This window comes from Cardiocondyla obscurior, linkage group LG10 (genome assembly GCF_019399895.1).
Source record: "Cardiocondyla obscurior isolate alpha-2009 linkage group LG10, Cobs3.1, whole genome shotgun sequence".
NCBI lineage: Eukaryota > Metazoa > Arthropoda > Insecta > Hymenoptera > Formicidae > Cardiocondyla > Cardiocondyla obscurior.
In genome coordinates this window covers 1,326,400-1,349,094 of record NC_091873.1, presented here as the reverse complement: position 1 = coordinate 1,349,094, position 22,695 = coordinate 1,326,400, and the positions used below count along the sequence as shown (strand labels likewise).

At 44.8% G+C, this 22,695-nt stretch overlaps 1 protein-coding gene across 4 annotated transcripts in view; it reads right to left on the bottom strand.

Moving 5' to 3' along the window:
* Window positions 1-22,695, bottom strand: part of Pxb (pxb) — a 244,252-nt gene that overhangs the window by 102,362 nt on the left and 119,195 nt on the right. For 3 of the 4 annotated variants that reach the window (XM_070662528.1, XM_070662527.1, XM_070662525.1), the window contains exon 1: window positions 2,696-4,592. Coding sequence is in view for 2 of the 4 variants with exons in the window: in XM_070662525.1 (XP_070518626.1) it covers window positions 2,696-2,937 (242 nt within the window). In the remaining 2 variants the exon portion in view is untranslated. Of the gene's footprint in view, window positions 1-2,695; window positions 4,593-22,695 lie in introns of those variants that run through there. The other variant, XM_070662526.1, reaches the window with a different exon arrangement.

Sequence of the window (22,695 nt, the reverse complement as noted above, 5' to 3'; positions counted from 1 at the left end):
GTCGCGTATACGCGTTTCGATGCTACACACGCTCGTCCGCGAGAATTTAAAAAGCCGGATTCGGGGATCGGCGAATGTTTTGCGAGCGAGCGAAAAACGGAGGCGAGATCGCCCGTAGAAAACGCGGCCGGCGACTGTAACTCATCCTGGCGCGCAATATGAAGTGGCCCTTATGACGAATGTCGAGCGCACCGGATACGCGAGCGAGGAGGAAAAATGAGGGCGGTGTCTTTTCCCGCTGGTATCTTCCACCGATTTCGCCGGGGCGCACGAGTGCGTTTCGAGTGAGTCGCGCGCGTTTTTTTTTCTTTTATTTCGTGAAAAAGATATCCGGCGTGTTTCACCCGCACGGCTCGCTAGCTCGAAATTCTACGGGCTGTTTTGCTTTGATAAGTTCGCGTGACAAATGTAACCCGCACGAAAGATGCCGCGAGCCGAGCGTTAATAACATGAGAAATGTAGTCGAGATTATGCGGAGTTTTATGTCAATATCTAGCGGTCGTATGCGTTTTATGTTGCACAACTGTAATACCGTAATCTGCTTCTAAATTAATTGATCAGGTAAGAGTATAATTAATTTAATTAAAAAAAAAAGAAACAAAATTCAACGTCGAGAGTTTCTTATCAGTTCTAAGATGTTTTATATGAATTTATCACAATTTTCCACTATACTGTTATAAGACTGAGAGAGGAGAGGAGAACTCGTTCATAAATCAGCTTGATAATATCCATAAAATTACGCCAATTATCGTAACAACCTATTCTTCGTGCGGAAAACAACATGAGTGCAGAAAACTGCCGAATCCTTGTTTCCCGCTTTTTGTCCCGCTTCCTCTGTTTTTTTTTCTTTCTCGTTCTGTTGCCTTTTTTTGACTCATCGACTTCACGGTGCCGCCAATTAGCCACCCGCAGACTCGGGTGCGACTGTAAAGCGCATAAATCCGTCAGGCTTGAGGTCGACCGTCGACGATGGGCCACGCGGAAGATCTCAGAATGGCGATGAGAGCCACCGCGGGGCGTCGATGCGGGAACAATGTTGTGGAGTTGATTCGCGTCCGCTTTTTTTTTCGGCGGTCCCGCCACGTGGATGACAAGTGCGACCTTCCGAGAACGGCAAAGACCTCCGTACAACGTCTCGTCGTAGCATTTCGAAGGAACGATCGAATGTCCACTCGACGAACAAGATTTCGTCACGGGATCTCGTCACTTCCGGCCGGGCGACATTTTTTGCGAATGTAGAGCGCAACGTGAATGAAGGGTAAAGGCTAAAGCGTGACAAAGTGGACGAAAATAGTAAAACCAGGGTATAATTCAATAATAAAGTATCAGTTTAAAGACGAGCGCTCTCACTTTCCACGATATAACTTTTCGTTTTAGATCCTAATTTCCTACCCGTATAAGTTTTCAGAAGCATGTTGTATGGGACGACTTATATGTATGTTAATATAAATCAATTCTCTCTCGGTGCGAATTATTTGATTAAATTGTAAATCGTGTTAAATTTCAAATTTTTATTTCCCTGGCCGAGATTTGCATCTGTATAATTACTTTCAACAATTTAATTTATACGTTCTTGATATTTCATATTAATTTTATCTATTCGACGTGTCTTAATTTTCATGGCAGCGGGATCTGGCATGTCGCCGGCCTATTCATTTTCTAATCCCCTCAAAGAAAAGGTAAAGCCGTTGGTACTGCTATCTCGAGATAAAATAGTCGGCGCGCTCTTAACGTAAAACGCCTCGGTAATTCGAGATTTCCGGTGGCGTTTCGCGGAGGGAAACAGCGGAAGTTTTCTTCTAGCGGGAGAAGAGGCTGGCCGCCAAGTTTTCGCGACGCGCACCGAAGAAAGAGAGAGCGAGAGGAGTTCCGAGGACGACGCCGGGAGGGATTATACCCGGCAAGAGTAACCGGCGGTACATCCTTAATTGAACCATCGTTCTTGCACGCCTAACGCATTCGTGAGCCATCGTTCCCGTCGCGCCGCGCGTACTAGCTTATTTGGGAACTTAACAAAGCAGTAAATCCCGCCGCGGGACTCTCGTCCAACGCGCAATCCACGCACTTTACAGTCCTGACGTGAATCCACATCTCTCAATTGCCCGCGAGAGGAAGGGAGAACGGGGCAGAAGTTTTCGTGACCGGGACAGATTTACCGAACTAATTTGAAATTAACTTATGTCGGAGTAATTGTCTTAAAAACGACTCTTAAACTCGCGACCGAATAATGACTTTATTGGCGTTGCAATAAATAACCATAACGCAACGAGTTCAAACGTAATTAAAATCCCGCTTCGTTAAATTTCGTTTCGATATCTTAAAACAGATATTCCGGTATCAGTTACTGACCACCAAATATATAAATCGCTTTTCAGAAATATTAATTACGTTCAACGCGATAATCTTTTTCTTCGTTTTTCCGCTTTCCCTTCGCCCGAAAAAGACGATGAGTTACGGAAGTTTTGTTTTCAAGCGTCACTGCTGGGCACTGATCGCTACGGAAGAAATCCCCGAAGATCGATCCGGTGCGAAGCTTCACGCCTCGTCGTGAGTGTAATCGCTGCTCTTAACGCTCTAATCCCTTGGCGCGGCTCCGATCTTCGAAGCTCCGGGACTCTCAGCGGGAAGACCTCACGAGCACACTCAACTCGGCCCTTATCCTCCCCCTCGCGTTCTTCCCCGTCGCTCTTTGTACCTGAATTTAGCTGGAATGCTGTCTTCGGCGGTGTGACCGATGATCGCCATTTGCACCTTCAATGAGTCGGGAGGAGAGGAGATATATGAGAGGTGTCCTGGGGAAGAAAAAAAAAGCGTGTCACACGTCAGCTCGTAAAAATCTGTTCTCGAGAACGAATCTCGTATGCTTAGAGATAACGCCAATGGTCGTCGTATTGACGGAAAGATTTCGATAATCGAATACACAATGCGTGGCTCCATTTCCTGTAACTTTTTTATTTGCTTTCAACAACTGGATATTAATTATATTCAGTTATTTAGAATGGTTGGATTATGGAAACTATGAACAATTTATCTAATCGATGAATACCGCGGACGTATCCGTCAATTATAGATTCGTGATACGATAAAGTGAACATTTATTAATTGTATAATAACAATTAAAGTTGACAGTCACTCTCGCGGCGCGTACAAAGCCAAACGAGAGAGCCAATCGGCATCGCGAAAAAGCGGCAGTTAATCGGGTAACAATAAAATCTCTACGTCTCCTTTTTAAATAGGAATAACTTTTATTCCGTGATTTAAAATGTATTTTGTTTCAATAATTTCCTTTTAAATATCAATTGGCCTATTTTTCCTGTTCCTTTCTTATCGATCCGATCTTCAATTATCCATTATCTCGTGCGCGTAACGTTCTCACCGATATTTTTTGTGAATGTTCATCAGAGATTTCTCTCTTTCTCTCTCTCTCTTTTTTTTTTTTCCTTTTTTTTTCCTCTCTATCCGGGCCATCTTTTGGGACCCCGTTTTTCTGCACTTCACCCGGCTGTTCGGGGATCGGTCAGTAATCGCCGGTTTATAATCTGGTAGACGTCAGTTGGCACGCGAGTCCCTGAGGCAGCCTTGTGTGCTGTGCGTCGACACGGGTCGATCATGCTCGTTCGTTCGGATTGCTTGGGAATCGGAGGGATGATATCTGAATTATCTTCCCCGGTGTTTCGGACTGAGGTGGTCCGTTAAAACGCGTTTGAGAGCCGGGGGTGTGAGGGGGGAAGAAGGGCAGGCGGCAAAAGAGGACGAAAGAGCAGTTGGATGAGATGCGAGAATAATTGGTGGTCAGGTACGCCGTTCGAGCCGCTTTTATATCTTCTTCGATATAACTTCGTTGAAAAGAAAAACGCCAATCGCGGAGTACAATAAACAATGCCAATTATCATGAATAAATCATTAATTTTCTTTTATTTTTTTTCCTCGTCAAATACATTTTTTAAATATATTATTTTGAAGTATTAAATATTGTTAGAACGTTAGGAACTTGAGGTACCTCGCAGGTGCACGAAATATCGCGAATGAGTATTAAGTTGTAGTCGTTGCAAAACCGCGCCCCGTCCAGTGCTGTACTTTCCCTCGAGTGTCTTCCGAACGCTCATATTTGCATAAACAGAAAATCATCGCAAGGGCCCACAATGGATCCCGTGCAAACACCACAGAGTGCATTTGGAGTACGGGAGCGGTCAGTCCAAATACATTCCCGAAAGCATCGAGGGTCGACGTGAGCGCGCGGATAAAGTCACCCTGTGGAAAATCCTTTGCAAACTGTCACCGCGACGAGGCCCATCCTCGAAGGGACGGGAAAAAATCGAAAGCATCTGGCAGCTCAGGAACCGGGAAGAACGATCGATGCCGTTGACGTGACGAATGAATGCGACGGCAAACAGTAACTCGGAGTTTCCGTCACGAAAAATGCAAATGACGACCACTCGAAAGATCTGTCGGATTGACGTGGCTCTCGGGATGATTTGTATGTTCTTATAATGCAGTGTCTTGGCTGTTAATTCGTGAAGCGCTTCTCAGAGCCGGATATTTTGGAATTATCGCGATTTTAGATCCATTACGATATTTGAACAAACGCGTCATCGCGCGGTTTAAGATCGTAATATTTCCGTTTTCCCTTTGTTGCTTTTTTGTTTTTTTATTTTTTTTCTTGGATTCTATAAAAGGCTTGATTCTGGAATTTCTAGGCGTGCTGTAAATCCTCGGATATCTGGCTCGTCGGATTTCCATTTCTTCGGATTCCGCCGGGTAATGCATAGGTCAAAGAATTATTAAAGCGTCACGGTGATTAATTATGTCGAGATTAAACGGATTAGCGGCGAGGATCGGAGTTAAGGGAGCGCGAGTATGCCCTTTGGGAAAGACCGCGTGCGAGAGAGGGTAGATTGAGCGGTCTTCATTACCTGCCGCCCGCTCATTATGCTCTCAGCTTGAATTCTCCTACCTTCCCCTTCTTGCCGCCGGCAGCTTCTGCCGCGCTTCTTCCGCCTGTCTCTCGTTTCCCAAAACCGCGAATAATTTCATGGCTCTTTAACAACTGGACCTCTCGAGAAACGTCCGCGGAGAGTTTGACTTGGCAAAAATTTTTAATTGTAGAAAAACAAAAGGTAACGAGAAAGCGATTCTACGCGCGGCGAAGTTTTTTAATATTATCACAACAGCGCAAGAAGTCGGTGCTTAATTATTAATGGCATAAAATATTAGCCGGAGTGAAGTTACGAACAACTCTCTTGTTTCTCAAAATCTCGAAGTTTCATTAATCAAAATTTGAGACACGGTGATTAATATTATTTCGCCTGGCGCATATTCGTAAAATAAATAAATAAATAAATAAGACTACGAAGGAAAAGTTAAATAGTGCGAGAACCGACTGAATAACAATCTAACTATTACGCGATGCCTAATTAATAAATTTTCGCATCTAATATGTAAAATAATTAACGTAACTCCGTGACATGCTATCCCCACTTCGTCTGCTGCGTGTCCGTGTACCGCGCGCGCGAGCCACGTGCCCCAGCCGTACGACCGACGTCTCTTCGTCGATCGTTCGCAGAACTTTAACTCGTTATGTCGCGAGTTACATGACCGATCCGGTGAAGTAAATATATTCTAACACGTATAAATAAGACAATATCTTACTCTAAAAGACGGAACGACTCGTGCGGAGATATTGCGTGATCGACCGCTGACGGGGAAAAAGAAGAGAAATGCTTTCTACGTACGGAACGAGATTCAACGGGGTCTTCTTATTTTTTCCCCCATCAGCGATTAAAAATAGATAATTCAAAGTAAAATAAAAAAAATTAAAATTTCGCTAAAAGGTTGGTTAAAGTTAAGAAAGAGCTGGCGTTCGATGCTTTCCTTTTGTGGAATCTAGCCGGTTTTATCTTAACGAGCGCGTGTCGCGCGTTTGAAGCGATTCCGCGATATTTGTCATTAAAATATGGTATCTGTCATTAAAGCGCAATCGCCTCGTTAACGAAATTATCCAAGATGTCCCGATGGTGCGCGATATCCCGTGTAATTCCATTAACCATTCCATACTACCAGGGGAGGGAGAGTCGGTGGGTCGATGCTTCCCAGCGATCGGCGGCTTTCCGATGCGCGATAAATAATCGCGACGTGTCGTCGCACTCGTCGGTCGTCACGCGGAGTACATTTTGGCGTGACACGACCGCGTCATGTCGCGTGACACGCATCACGGCGGTGACGCTCGGGCCCTGTCCCTTTCTCTCTACTCTCGTACTTGGTCCTCTCGCTCTCTGCAGCAGCGCGGCGTGCACCGACCAACCGACTACCATTGTTCCATGCCCTCGTACGTCGTCAAACCTTGTCAGCTTAATTATAGGCAGACATCGTACGCGGACGCTTGTCGTTAAGCCGCGCCCGTACGTATGACGCCGAAATCACGTGCAATCTGCAATTGACACGGCTTTCAAGGGCTACCGGACTAATTCGAACAAAACTCGTACTCGAGATCGACCTTCGTCCGGCCAAGAGGTGCAAAATTATTCGAACGAGGCCGCGCGGAGATCGACAAGCTTCGAATGTTAAATTGCCGTTCAAAGTATTCGATAGCACCTGAAATAAATCTCTCCGGGCGGTACTAGTAGAATTTTTTAAATAACGTAATTTAAAACATTAATTTTATTCGCAAATTAAATAGAGACAAATAAGCGCAACGTTAAACATTTTTTTTCTTTTTTTACACTCTTATCGTTTCCTGAGGGCGCGATTTGTGCCGATCGCTCAAGTTTTGTTCAACTTACGCGCGAGGAACTGATAGCGAGTTGAAATTGATACAATCGGAAACATTTTCTAGTACGGACCGATACCATCGGGCAAAAAGTCATCTCCGGTACAGTTCCGCGGCAGAGAGAAAGGTATAGGCGAGATGTAACTGGAAGAGAACGAGATTATTGGAGTTTGCTTGTTCGAAAGCACCGATTCATGTTCCGAATCTCGAGCTTTCTCGAGATCGCGCTAATTAACAGATTCCAAGTTGCCTTGAAGTGGCATCCTCCGATGATCCCAACAACCTGAGAAGAAAGTTTGCAGAACGTACCAAAGAACAAAAGTCCACCTTTCATCTCGAACAAAAAAAAAGAAAAAATTCTTTACAATTAACGTAAACGCATTAAATTAACACAGTGATTAAACTGCGGCGTTTTGCGATTAATTTATTTTTATATTTTTGCGCGAATATTTTTGCATCGTTTAATAACGATATTCTCGTTTCTCTCGCTCCTCTCCCCTTTCTCTCTCGGAACACTCGCCATTTCGTAAAAATTTATTTTGGTGTCACATTCGATTATACAGTCAGGTTCTGGATTCAAGATTGATGGCGGGTGCAAATCCCTCTTTTTTTTTTTTCACCTGACGGCTTCAATTATAGCGTAATATTTTATTGCCGCTGCTTTGAATCTTTAACGTAAAATCCGGTACACTGCCGTGGCGAGATTTGTACGTTGAGGAAATTAATCGTACTTTATGAACATCGCACACACGAACAACTGTCGCGCGCATTCGGCGGGCTCGCTTCGCGTCGCTATTTATTCATACGCTGGAAATAAAATGCGACGGCGATTGACCGATGCGTACGAGCGCGCGTCAAATTTTGTATGATGAAGATGAAAAGTGACGACAGCTAATTTCATGACTCCCTGATTAATCCCCCCCGTCGAAATTCAACCGTGTAACGGACAGCCGCAGTTATATCGGTGACACAGTGAAAAAAGTTTCGAGAAATATATGACGCGCAGCCGCACGTGGTCCATCACGTTCGACGAGCTGTGATTTATAGCACGCACCGACGCATCGTTACTTCTAGCGCGACGAAATTAATATAACCGTCGAAAAAAAAAAGACGCGCGATTAACTCTCGCTTTACAACACTTATCGCTAATTTTCTTCATCTAAAATGTAAACCTCCGAAAGTTCAGCTTCGAAGGATCTAATGACATTCGGTGTCGAGATAAGACCGAACGTTGCGTCGTGAGTTGGAAGTTATCGCGCGGTTGTATTCGGCGACGTTGCGCTTAATATCAGAAAGGATTTCGCGTAACGTTGGCCGACAGGGCGGGGGATTAAAATATTAAACGCCGGCAACGCGAGGAGACAGTTTTCAACGCCGTCGCGCTGGTACGTGTCGCCGTGCGACAGAGGAGAATTTGCCGGCGGCAAAAATAGCCCGCGCGCGGCCGAGGGGGATAGATCGACGGCGAAGAAAACGCCGATGGAAACTGGAGCGAGGAAGTAAGAGGAAGGAGCGCGCGATCGCGCGTAATAACGAGCACGACAGGAACGAAGACCAGATACACGCGAGAAAGCCATCGGCGGAGATGGATGGTAGATTAGCTTTGATTTGTTGCACGTCTCAGCGGCGTGTAACGCTTAAAAGAGAAGCGGCGGAAAATAAATAACGTAATTAAAAAATTGTTTATGTGCTGTTAACGGTAATTTAAAAATAACAGAATTAATTACCTTTAAAGAAAAATACTTGCACCGAGATATTTGTAGAGATTATTACTTTTTACAAAAACGGGAAAATAAGCTGGGCTTGGTTAATTTACGAATTTAGTCCGCGGAGTGAAACATATAATTTGCGACGAAGCTTCAAAGATGCGAGTATTAAAATGTTAAATCCGTAAATCTAGTAGGACGCTTTGTTAAGCAGCGCGAGATTATGTCTTTCGAGAAGGTATCCGCTGAAGGAGCTGAGGGAGTGCCGAGAGATACCGGACCAGTTTGCACGGACAGAGAAACGTTTAAATTGCACGGGAAAAGGATAGGTATATCATGTTGTATACGCGACACGCTCTGATGTGGCCGCGACAGCTGGACGGCTCCCGTCTTCTGGTTTCTGGACGCCACATCCTCGTTCTTTCATTGTACGGGGTGTTACTGAAAGATAGTATAACGAGAATGTTTCTTGTCGACCGCATCCGGCATTTTTGCTCACGGGAATTTCAAAAGATTTAATTTAAAAAGAGCCGAACCTGATCGAGCAAAAACTCGCAAATTTGACGTTTCGCAAATTTATGTTATTATTTCGATAAATTAAAAGTCGATTAAAATTTATTTGACAATTTCCATGGTTTTCCTAAGTTTAAAAATAAGCTGCGTTAATTTTATTTATTTCAAAACTAAAAAAAAAGAAAAAAAGAAAAAATATATTCCTAATCGCTCTTTCGGTCTTTCTTTTAATTCCGATTTTTGGTCCCCTATAAATTCCCACGAATTAATTCCGCTTTTAAATCAATGCTAAGAACGAGCGGAGAGCTCGGCCCCAAAAATACTCGGCCAGTAAGAATACGCGTATTTTTAGAACACCCCGTATAGACTGCTTTGCTTCGCCCATTGTGCCCCGCGTGTTCCGCGAGCGGGCTAAAACACAATCGTTTGTATCGGTGAACTCGTAACTGTCTGCCTCCGTCGTGGTGATTTACGTACTGCCGCTGTAGATATGGAGGAGAAAAGAGACAGAAGGAGCGCGAGCACGTGGCCGGCTTAGCTGCGACTTAATCTCACTTTTCGTTCTGCATCGCGCCGAGAGTAGGCGACGCAACGCCGTCACTTTGCGATTACGCGATGACAACGATTGTTGTACAAAGTTTCAACCGGCTTTCCTATAAATCATACTCGTTCCAGACGTCGTCGCTCACGTACAGCGATAGAAAGGAATAGAATTGAATTGTATCTTACATCAGCTAAAGAATTAATATAACAATTTTTCTTTTTCTTTTTTTTCAATTATTCCAAAATTATAAATATTCTCGCATTTTGTCACAAAGTGACAAAAGCACCGAGTCGAAAAGACCCTGCAAATACGACAAAAAATTTAAATTGGAAAGATAGAACGTGCCGCGCGTGTAGAATATATCATAAACACATCCCGAGAAGGAAAATTGGAAATTTAAGAACGCGACTTAAACGCTCGCGACTCGTTCTTTGGCGCAAAAGGAACGGCGAAAAACTTGCGAGGAAAATGATTCATGCGCAGCTCTTCATCTTTTATGTAGGGCGCTTGTGCAAGCACTTGTTCGTATTATGTTAAAATACTTCTTTGAGACACTTGTATAAATAGCGATAAAATATTCAGGTCGGGAAACACGGAGGAATGGCTCTATTTAAGTTGTAGCGCGTAACGCGAGTCGGTTAAACGAGTTCTCTCGTCGAGTTGCAAAATTATTATCTGTGTATCGTCCGGCGTTCGTGCCCGCGGTTCATAAATCTACTTTGAGCGCGGCAAGATGCGCGCATCGTCGTAATTTCGTTTCAGGAACGACGTCGTAGTCGTCGCGGTCGTCGTTGTCATCGTCGTCGCCGTCGTTCCGAAGAGAGACGCCTCACGGCTCCAGCGCCGTCACGGTTCCGAGCTGGCGAACTCTTCGCCGTCGGCAAACCTCGTTGCTTAACAGAGACGTCTCGATTCGCTCGGCGGAACCGTGAAAATCGCCGTGCGTGTTCGCGAAACGACAAAAGGAACGATAAGAAAGAGAGAAAGAGAGGAGACTTGTGCTCTCGGGCTATGTTACCGCAGCCAGATGAGTTGTATGTTTCAATTCGCGAAACTTCGCAGATACATCGAGGAAGCCTCGGGTTAATCGAAATAACCTCGACGAAATTTCGTAACTCATCGCGTAACCGTACTTTATAACCTAGGCGGAGGCCTTTTATTTGTCTTGTATCGCTGGGAGAAATTCCATTCTTTCTTCGTATTATCATATATAACTTAAATTACGTAAATAAAAACCAACGCTAAATCATTTCGATTCGCAATCTTCCAAGTGTATAAAGACTCGATTTTCTTGAAAAGAAATAAATTTTTCTAAGATATTAATTACTATACTCCTGGCAAAAATATGCTGCTTTAATTTGGGCCGCTATTGCTACTTTCTATCGGCGCACTCGCCTCAATTCTTAGCGATTAATAATCGCCGCGCTAATTATAACTCCTCCGAAAGCGTTGACCACATTACACGCTTGCCGAACGACTCGACGTCCTGGTAGACACGCCGAGGAACATCCGTCCCTTCACGTCGACGCTAAACGGACGTAACGTTGATTTATGAACGTGCTCGCGACTCCGCTCGCACGATCTAATCGCGACGATTTTCGGCCCGCCGGCAGGGCTCTCGGTGCGATACTCCGGGGAATTCCGAGGAAGCGAGGAAGAGACTCCCGCGACGGAATCATTAATCCTTCTAATTGCCACTCTAGAGTCACGCGGCACGGCGAGTGCGTTTTTCCTTTGGATACCGCTTCTCTCTTCTTCCCGCCGCGAGAGTCTACTTCGGCCCCCACTGTAACTCAAGCCCTAGCGTTTCTTCAGTCCCGCGCCGTTTCTTGCGCCGCTTCTCGGTCGAGGGAATGCAAGTCGAGCCGTGAGGAACAAACGAATCGACGGCGACCGTCGGAGACCGAAGATAAACCATGTCTTCTTCAGGAACTGCGAGACGGCCGTGCGGGGAAAAATAAGAGGCAGCTACCGTACCGGAAAAAAGAAGGGCGTCTGGTCGCGACTCGGTAGCGCACTCGGTCGACAGATGTAGAATTGTTTATTTGATTAGCCGGGATCATTAATCAAGCGAACCGACCCACCCCGAAGAAAAATGCGTTCAATCGCTGTAGTCTCTCGCGCGCGAAACGAAGAGAAACGCCCCAGATTATGCGTCGCGATTATCCGATCGGGATCGACCGAAGATAATTTAACTAAAGAGAACCGGACTCGCGATCGAATTACGTCTGGGGAAATAATTTCTGATCATCCGTCAGCACATCGAGCGTGTCGTTACTTGATGTATCGCACGCGACTGAATCGCATTTCCTCTCGGCGAGGACCAGCGAGATCGACGGTCCTTTGCGGGACGGTGATTTATCTGTTTACCCCCGCGAAAACACAAGCAGAAACGTCAAGCGCGCTTGTTCCGGGCTGGCGAACGACAGCGCGCAGCATCCGTACGACCTGGATTTTCGGGGCCGGTTCGCTGACGCTCGACCGCAACAGATTCAAATCTACCGAGTCCAAAAGCGAACCGATATCCGTGCGATACTACGATTTCGCCTCCCGCGCGACACTTTTCGCGGTCGCGCACGTTGACGAGCCGCAGACTCGCAATTTTCAATCAAAGCGAAGAGACTGCGGTCGCGCAGATTGATATTTCGTATTTAATACCGAGACGCAAAATTTATCTAGTATTACGCCGCTTTCATGCCGACGGACATCGAGCGAGAATCGATTCGGTAATCCTATTTACTTGAATAATTAATTTATGCACAATAGCATAATTCACAATTAATATTTTATTATACTTTAACAGAAAAAAATAATTTATGCTGTGAGATAAAGAAAATAATTTTTTATTTAAACGCTATATGAATTACTGTTTTAAATTTTAATTGCATAATATATTTACGTGTACGAAAAGTATCTGAGATTTTCTCTCCATATTTTAATTGCTACCGAAATATAGTTTGTACAAAAAAAAAAAAAAAAAAAAAAAACTTGAATATTATAGTTAATCACGAGTATTCAATGTGATCGACTTGCGTTAAAAAATCAATGCGACGAATGCACGCGAAATGGAAAATATTTCTACAATACGCGACCGCGGAATGCTATCGAAATTACCAAACCACCGTTAATAACTGCGGCAACGTGCGGCTGTTACCCAAAAGATGGACGAACGATCCTCGCCGTCATCCGGCGGGTTATTACAGCAGTTTACGCGCGCCAATGATCCCGCGACGCAGATAAACTTCGACGTCGATGGCTGGGAACGCTGATTGCCTTTTCGGTGGCCATTCGCGGAATTTTAACGGGATTGCCGACGGTCTGGATCACCGTGCATCGAGTTTATTTGCGTAGTAACGAATATGCAGGCGCGTTTTTATTAAATACGATATGATACGCTGAGAGCCGCCATCGATTGCTCTTCCCGTTGATAATAAATACCTCGGCGAAATTGAAATTTGTTTCTTCGCGACAAAGAAACTCACGCCGGCTGATTTAGTTACGAAGAGTTAATGGACTTAAGTGAGAATTTTATATCGATTATTTAAAAAAAAAAATAATGCCTGGCATGTTGTGATTTAACGAGAGGGCGTACTTATACCTGAAAGTTTGTCAATCGGACCGTGAGATTGTCAATTAAAATTAAATATCTAGATTACGATGTCAACTGACGAATTAAGCGGATAGCGTGATCACTCGACCATGGGTGTTCGGGTTATTTACGCCTCCGAGGATCGTGCTCGAAATTCCAAAGATCACGCGTGTCGCCAAGAAACGGATCATCCCGGCGGTTACAAGCGAACCCGAAGACGGTGAGCTCATCAGCGGACAGGTATTTCGGGCCGCTGCATAATTGAACAAGACGTTCGTTGGAGCGCTCTACATCTGCCTGATCAGGCTGCACCGCGTTGGTTCAAGAACGCCGCTAATCCCGAAAGAGATCCCTCCTAAGATTATTACGGCGGTCTTTAATCAAAATAAGCCTTTAGCACTATTACTGTAATTTAACAACTTTAAGTTTCTCGAGAAAAAGAAAAAGAATAATCCATTGTTTATTATAACCACATAATTTTGAAAACGCGTATTTGTTAATCTTGTGGTTCTTTCGTCACTGCACGAATTGATTCCTTCCTAAAAATTTTCGAAGTTGTTCTTTTAGATTGCGAAAACTTCTGATCGGTAGCTTTTGCGTAGTTCTCAAACAGACCTTGAGAAAAATACTCGTACGTGGAGAAACGCGGCGTGCAAAGCGACGTGGTGAAAATTGCGAGAGAAAAACAAAAAAAAAAAAAAAACGGCAGAGAATCAGACGCGCAGGCCAGACACAAAGGGCGGTTACGTCGGTGGTTAACGAGTCGTCCAGTGTCTTCCCTTAGCTTTTGGATACGCGCGAAAGCTCGGACTCCCGCGAGTGCTTTCTTCCCGAGTCTCGGTCCTCTTTCTCTTCCGCGGACGAGCAGCGAATCGGCAGGAAAAGAGAGACACGAGAGCGCGGATAGAGCGGGAAGGAGAAGAGCGGCTCGGCTCTGAGTCTGGGGCTTATATATCTGCCGGAACTAATTGTCCCATAATTCACTCTGTCCAGCGGCAACGTTGCTCGTCCGCTTATCCGCGACCGCTTCTTCTTCCTTTTCGGTTTCGTCGTTCATCGCCGACGCCGCTCGGCGTCTGCCTCACGTTTGCAGTCTCAAAAAGAAAAAGAAAAAAAAGAATAAAAAAAAAATTGCGATCGATCTTTACCTTCAATGTTCACCGATATTCCTCGAGATTAGGAAGATTGAAATTAAATCTTGATAGTCTTTAATTTTCACTCGCTTTAAATTACTTTAATACCTTAGGGAAAAAATGTTTTTGTAATTTTTAACAGAATTCTTTCCTGCATATAAATGCAAAACGCTTCTCTTGAATTTGAGATTAATTCCGGAACATTTTGAACGAAAATATACTTTCCAGAGATTATTCGTTTATATGCGCAAATTGGAGAGTTTATTGCGCCAGTTCGGCTAGTGTCAGTAGTTGCAGTAATTACTCCGAAGATCTACGGAGGCTTCCACCGTCGCATTACACTTGGAATCTCCGGCGCCGCAATTGCGACTTGCCTACACAATGCGGTGAGCGGGAGCGTATTGCGCGAAAATTATTAAGCTCTTCATTCTGCCACGTCCGAAATCCGCGATACAAACGTATCTGTGTAGTCCAGAGGCGACAGTCGTCACTTCGGGGGAGGATTATGCGAACTAGGATAGCTAAACTTCGCGCGGTATGGACGAAGTCCGCCATGTACTTTGCAAGGCGAACGATTAACCGTTCCGACGTAATGCATTTGCTCGTCCGCTCTCACCGGTGCTTCTTACCGATCGACGGAGTTCTCGCGACCTTCTGCAAAAAGCCGCAGTCACGGCATTGCGACGAACGGTTTTGCGGGCTCGCGCCAGACTCTCAGCGTTAATACACTTTACGCTCGAGCTGCACGCGGTTTCCGCCGATCTCGAACGACACTTTCCGTTCTCTGAGCGGTCTCTCTTTTTTTTTTTCTTTTTCTTTTTTGCTGCACTTGCTTTTCCGCATTTTGTCCCTGGCAATATTGACGTCAATCGTCGCGATTAAATTAAGCTCGTTGATCTGAGAGTTTGTCGACGTCTCAATTTATTTGATGTATACGGTCTTCGATCCGATCTACTAAAAATGTTAACGTAAAAGAATGTAAATAAATTTTGAAGTAAAGGTGATTCGTTGAGACGAAGCCTTTTCGTTTTTTAACAGTGAAAAGAAAATACTTGAAAATTGTAGAATTAGAACGAACCGAACGGGCAGTACAATTTAAATAATTTTTGGACGGGTGAACCAAATAAAGTTACTGAAACTTTAGTTTGGCAAATTTTTGGTTCATCGAATAACAACAGCGGGCAATTTGGGATACCAGATGTGCGCATTTCACGAGTTACAAAATTGAATTTACCAGCGCAAACGGGTCATATGAGCGCGGCCGATGCACGACTGGATGGGAAAGTTTAAATAATGTTTTCGGTTAGCGGAATAGCATCATCCCATCGGAGCCTCGGGAGTTATTTTCGTTTGCTTTCAAGCTGACGCGACGAGAGCGTTATTACACCCGCGAGCGCGCCGAGCATCGAAAATCCAATTCATGAATTCGCGCTTCCGGCGATCACGAGAGCACGCTGGCCGACGATATTGAGCGTAAATAAGACGCGCGTAAACGCGCGATTAAATCCGCCCGCGATTCGCCGAGCGCTTCCTCTCTCCGAGACACATCTGTAAAAATCGATCGACCGGAATTCCTGAACCTTCGCTTCTTCATTATCATTTTATTTATTTGGCCGGACTTGAAAAGCGCTTTACTGAGACAAATTTAACCATCGCTGAATAACGTAATAGCACTAATAAAAATAATCTCCCAATCATGGTGAGATTAAATTTATTTGAATATATCGAATAACATTGCGCGGCTTATAGTTTTCAATTTTTTATAACGATAGAAATTTGTTACGTAATTCTGGTAAAATTTTAATACCGCCCTAAGCTGCTTTCTCATTTGAGAGACGCAGTCGCCGTTCTTCAGGGTTAGTTTCGTTATGATGAAGGGCGCGTCCGTGACTTTCCGACTTCCCGGCGGAGTTTTCGCGGTGCGCGGACGGAATAGACGTCGCTCATCATTCAACCGAGACGTATGAATAACGCACAAGTTCGCCCGTGGACACAAGACACAAAGCGGAGAAGCCGAACACGACGAGCAGGGGGACTAGTGTACGTAGGCTACGGTTTCATACATAAATAAACGACGGCTGGACGGAGTTTCAGTTTGCGCTGCGGTACTTTCCACGGGGTGAACGCCAGACACCCCTTCGCGGAGGATGGCACGGTGCCCGGTATACCGCATCTCTGAAAACTACGACGACGATCGTTGTTCGTCCACTCCCTGTGCAAAATTCACTTTCGTCATCGTCAATACTTTTTCCGGAATTATATGTCCGGCGGTGGACCGTATTTACAAGTAATATGTTCAGGTTATTACATTTAATTATACGATTATATTAGTTATAAATGCTCTCGCCAGTCTTATATCATATTTTCTCGATTCAGCACGTAATTCCGAATTAAAATTGCCCATATAAATTTCCTAGCAAGAGTGCACGAAGGTAGCGTCCCTCACTTCAAATCGTTTTTTTTTTTAGACGGGTTAATCGCCGGAACTCTTTTTATATGTACGAAGGTACTCCTGTACTCGTCAAAAGAAACCGGGAACTCTAAACGGAACTATGGAATTCAAATCTGCAGGCGCTAACTTTACACGCCCGAGCTGTACAGTGTATTCCATCGCGAACTTCTCGCAGCACAGGTATTCGCATGTACGCTCTTCAAGCCCTCCAGCGCTTCCCAGCGCCGCCGCATTATTGTCATTTCGTGACCGCATTCGCATCCCTCACGTATATAATATCCCGTAAATACATCCACGCCCGCGCGTTTACATCACAGGGTATTTTACGGCACACACTAGACCGCTGATAGAGTGGACTCGGCACAGGGTTGGAACATAAAATCAGAAATTCGTTGCATCTTCGAAGTGCACGGTACGTCTAATTGTGAGATAACTGAGAGCATCAGATTTTCAAAGATCGTTGTCGAGTTTCGACAATTACCAAACTGTTTTTTCAGTGGCTCGTAACAATTAGAGTAAATCCAAACTTATCTTTTTCAATAAATATATTTGGTAATAATAATTAATATTAAGTATCGAAGTCCACGAGTGTTTCAAATGGCAAATTAATTAAATTAACGTCAGACCGAGTATATCGAAATTGCACGATTTGTGTTACTCGGAAACCTATCTCTATGTTTCCCGATGATTACCGGCGTTATCGCTCGAGCTATTAATCGCGTGTGTCTCAGACGCGAGCTGTAGTACACCGCCAGACTACTAGATATAGAAACTTAACGCGTGCCCCTGCCATCGCGTCACTTACGCGCATTGATTTAATGGAAGCTGAAGGCTTGCGCCAAGGCGGCTGACTTGGAGAACAACTGGATTAACGCGCGATCTCATCCACAGACTCGTCCCGTCTAATTCGCGGTTTCGTCGAAGCCTTCGGAAGCTGGTGGCGAGAATTAACGTTCGCAAATGCACGTTTGTTTGTCCCGTCGAGTACTTGGAGTAATGCGTGAGTAACGCGGAGATTGTATTCGCGAGACTTTCGCGAGCGAGTTCGACGGATTATGAGATGCTGCTGTAAATTCCAAAATAACAATGCCATGTTCAATATTTTAGGAACGTATCGTCATAAGACGCGCAATACATGCAACTTTATTTTCTTCTCGTAAAAGACTCTAAAAAATTTTTTGTTGAAATTCTTCTCTCAAAAAAAAAAAATTGAAAAAGGAAAAAAAAAGAATACAAAAATGCAAAAAATAATTTAGCTCTCTCTCTTTTTCTCTTCAAACTCAAAACTGCGTATACCGCGTAATATTGTTAAAAGTATATAAATTAATATTGCTACTTTGAAGTTAATTTAATGCGGGAGTGAGCATCGATAAACGCTTTAATAAATACCCCCATCTCCGCTACGAGCCATTATATTACGTTCAATAATTAGCGATTTCGATGTAATAAGTAAATAAATATTATTAATCGTAGATAATATATTAAATGTAGAAATCAAACGTCATCGGGGAACTTTATTATTATTGAACAAGCAAAGATCTGCATACGTAACCAAAAGCGACTCCTCTTTCGCGCGAACTTACTCCCGCGAGCGCGCCGCGACATTAGCATTTCAAGCACCGTGTCGCGCAGTCCATTGAATATTAGCATCTCACATTGTTATTATAATGTATAATTCGGCGCGGATACGTTGGGCGTTTAATGGAACCGAAAGCCGCGCCATTCTCTCGACACCAGTCAGTCCGTTTCGCGAAACACAATGGAATTAACGCTCGCCTCGCTCCTCCGCATCGTCTGCCTATCTTACGGAATTTCCGGTCCAAGTAATTTACGCGCATTATCGCGCAAAGTCTAAACGCCACGCATGTGCGTTTTCTCTTTCCCGCGCGCGGAATCCCCGGGGTGCTTTTGTATCGGTGCGGTTTACTCGTCAAGCTAACGTAGATCTCATCAGAAGCGCTTCTAAGAGCGCAGACGCGTAAAAATCCACTATTATGCTTCTGAACTGAGAACTCGACTCAAGCCTGCCTGTGTACAAGTCATTGTTTTTACCGTAATCCAGTCCTTTTGATTAATTTAGTTTCATTCCCACAAATTTTTTTTTTCTTTTTTTTTTTTGCAAAAAGATGCGACAAATCAGAACTAATCGCGAAACGACGCCAGGCAGTAATTAAGAATGACACTTTATTAAAAGGAATAAATACAAGGTGGAAACTTTAGAGAGGTAAAAACAAAACTTTTTTTTTTTCTCCACGAAGTCTTGGATTTCTTCTGCCGACGGCGAGGCGCATTTGAAAACACTCGGAACGATCAGAAAATGACCGGGCGGCGGGCCGCGGATTACAGTTTTAAAGTCGCCGAGGCGCAAATAAATTCGTTCTACCTTCGATAAGGAGCTTTTCGCGAAACTGGCTTTATCACGTCGATGCTCATCGTCTCCCACTTTTTTTTTTCTTCTTCGCCCGCCCGTTGGATTGTATCGAATATATACGTCGTCTGAGCCGTTGCCGCGTCTTTTCTCGGCGCTGGAAAATCGCGAACAACTAACTCGATTAATCGAGAACCCCGTGCGCTCCTCGCCCGAGTGAATTCTGCCGGCTGCGTTGTTCCCGGGGAACATCCGGCGCGTTGCGCTATCGGGATCGCGCCAGCAGGGCGTCGGGGAAGAGGCCGAGAAAAAGTCCCGGCGAGAGAGGGACGCGGAGTTCTCGCGCCGTCGTTTCGTTGTAGTTGCGAGATAATGTTGAGGCATTATTAAAATTTGCACCCTTTGTGGTGCAAATTTTTATCCGAACTTTTTCACGAGGGTCGCCCGCGCGAGCGCACGTCGTCGTGGAATACCGCGCTTAACTTGACGGAAAGTTAACGCAGAATTTAAATACGCCGCAGATTGGCACGAGCCATTTCTCGTTAACCGCGAGAGCGGTATCGTGAAATTCATGGGGCTAGCACTACTCGCAGCGATCTATTGACAATGGTAATAAAAGTCGCCGAGTTTGATACCTAATTTTTCTTTAAACGCGAGCCGCGTATCAATCGTGACGAAAATTATGAAAAGTTTGTAACCGAGTCAGCGGAGATTTTTTTCATTGAAAAAGAATATTCTTTCAAAGTTTTCACAATCCTTTAATGCTTAAATTGCTATTTTTTTCATTATATACGAAATATACCTTTATTTTTTATTAATAAAATTGCGTTCAAAAATTAACAGCGCTTTTTGTTACCTCAAAGCTGTGTGTAATTGAAATAGACCGAAATGCGATAGAAGCGCATCGTCCCGCAATGTCGTTTCAATTTATTTTATTCTGCAACGTATATTTCTAGAATTGTATCTAAATTAATAAATGCCACTAGATATATAATAGTATTCTCCGAAAAGCAGGGGCCGGGTTTATCGGGGTTAATCGCGCGATTAGCGTAATACGACGGTATTGACCGTACAATTACGCCGATCGTTAATTCCGCGCGGATCGCAGTTGACGTAGGCGCGTGATAAGCGGCCCGAAAGCGGCGAACTGTCGTTGAAAACCATGCCGTCTGGCAAACCGGTTAGCTTCCCGACTGGTCTACCGCCGCATGAAGACATTAACACGCGAAACCGGCAATTACCTACCGAGCTAGACAACCGGACACGAGAAAGAATTCAACGCGTCCGCGTTAACGCACCTGACCCGCGCGACACGCGATGACGCCGGACACGCGAGCCTCGTGTCGTGCCGCTTCTAGGAACTGTTGGTTTTGTGGATTTTTGATTATTCACGGACCCCGCCGGACGACCGGCCGCGGATGCTGTGGATTCCTTTTTATTTCACGCGTTTACCTGGCAAACCGGTTCGCCGGATCCTTGGAACCGAATAATAGATCGCATCTGTGTAATCTCGGTCTTCGTCGAGACTCGGTTGTCCGTATCCTTTTCCTCTTCTGGCAATCACTCCGCGCATTTGTTTTAATACTTTACAATGCAAAATTTTTGGCTATTAATAAAAAATCGACGCGAATTTCCGGCTTTGTATACGTGGATGCCCGCGGAAATTTATCCGTAGAGGTATCGCTCGATGAAAAATTCCAACGGGAACGCCCCGGCGTTTCGATTCTAATCGCGTCCGCATGAGGTAAATTCGACGACGATTACGTGGAAATGAAACTGTCGGTTTAGCGGCGCAAAGTGACTGCTCTCGCTGTTCCCTCGGAATTTTTCGGTCCAATTTTTGACGGAGTTTTCCGCGTGCAGTTTTATCGCGAAATGAGGCTATCGGATCGCTTACCGCGCGCACGGCACGTCGCATCGCGCACCGCGGGGAATTTTTTTCGGGAAATCGCGAAATCGGTAGTTCATTGGCTGTGATCGATCGAACGGAACTTTTTAGCTTTTAATTAAACGCCGGGAGATCGGGGTCGTTAGCGCGGAGAATTCCAGAGCGGGAATTTCGATGCGAAACGCGCGCGAAAAGCATCCGCGTTTGTTTCCCGGGGAAAATCTCATCGTGATTTTTTATAGCTCGCTACGTTGATCTTCTATTTCGCGTTTCCATTTCGTGTTTTTTATCGCGAAAAGCTGTTGCAACAGCTCTATTACTTGCGTGCCGGCGAATAATTAAAAGTGCGCAAATAGAATCCATGCCGCGGCCAGTCTGTTTGGGATAAAAGGGTGAAATCTTCGGCGGCACCCGGAATTGCGTTCTGGCGCATTGGCGCACGGTTGATTGTCAAAGTGCCGAGTGTTGAAAATTTTCAGCCGGGATTATTACATCGCTGGGAGGAAAATGTGTCCCCCTCGCACACGATAATCTCATTTGTCGCATAATAACGAGCCTTTAAAGCGCCCCGAAACCTGATTTACAGCGCTGGCCAAGGGACGCGCCCTCCGCGTTAACGCGTAACCTATTGTGACGTTCACTTTTATTAAGAAAAACCCTGTCGTTACATTTTTTTTTTTTTATTTGAAATTTTAGCCTTAATACTTGTTTCAAGTTTAACATACCCCTCTTTTTATCTCTCTTAATTTTTTATTTATTTATTTATTTCTGCCCTGTAATTATGATTAGACGAAGAAATCTTTATTGGAATGCGAAAATCCAATGCACTCGTTTGAGCGTTAAATCTCTCGTGCGTGCTTTAAACCGCAAATCGAAGATGCGAGCGCTTAGTGTGCCACTTCGAAGGATAATCCGCTTCTATCCGTTGAGTGTTAACCACGTCGGTATTTTCGGACGTGGACGGGTACGACTTGATCGGGAGTCACGGCAGGAATATGAGAGATGGAGGGGGGAGGAAAGGGGAGATTCCCGGGAAACAGACAGAAGCGGGAAAGGGCGCAAAAAGTACGAGCAGAAACGGCGACGAGGTGCGGGTGGCGGTAACCGCGAGCGGAGGACGATGCTCGCGGCAAAAACGACTCTCAGTTTTATTGGCCGACCGGAACGCGATACACCGACCCGGCCGATTCTCTGTCCACCCTGGGACGAGATAATCACTTAATTACGCCCGGTGCCGACCGTCGTGCGCACGCGATCCCCTCCGAAAGGATAATAAAAAGAATTCGCCGGGACCGATAGCGTTTCTTCCTCATACACGGTGTGCCAAAACGGCCGACGCGTCGAATCGAAGCGAAAAACATCGGTGATAATTTCGAGACATGTAAAAGTATGTATTAAATTAGTTAATTAAATTGTATTATCAAGTTTTAACAGTCGTTTCTACTATTGCGTTTCGGTAAAGTAAAGCGAAAAAAGCGCGACGGTGGGTGCACACATGCATTCTTATCTCGGTTTCTTGATAAAGACTTTGATCGTTGCAGTTTTGCATTTTTCGGCTAGCATGAAAAACGTTTTGATAAAGTTGAAAATCGTTGGTAAGGACACCCCGTATAGGATCTGATTCGAAGAAAATGCACGTGGTATCTTTAACAGATACGCGTTGCGTGTTGCAGCGTGCGACCACGCCTCGAACGGAGCCACGCGATGACCGTAAACGTCAGCAATTGGCGACATTA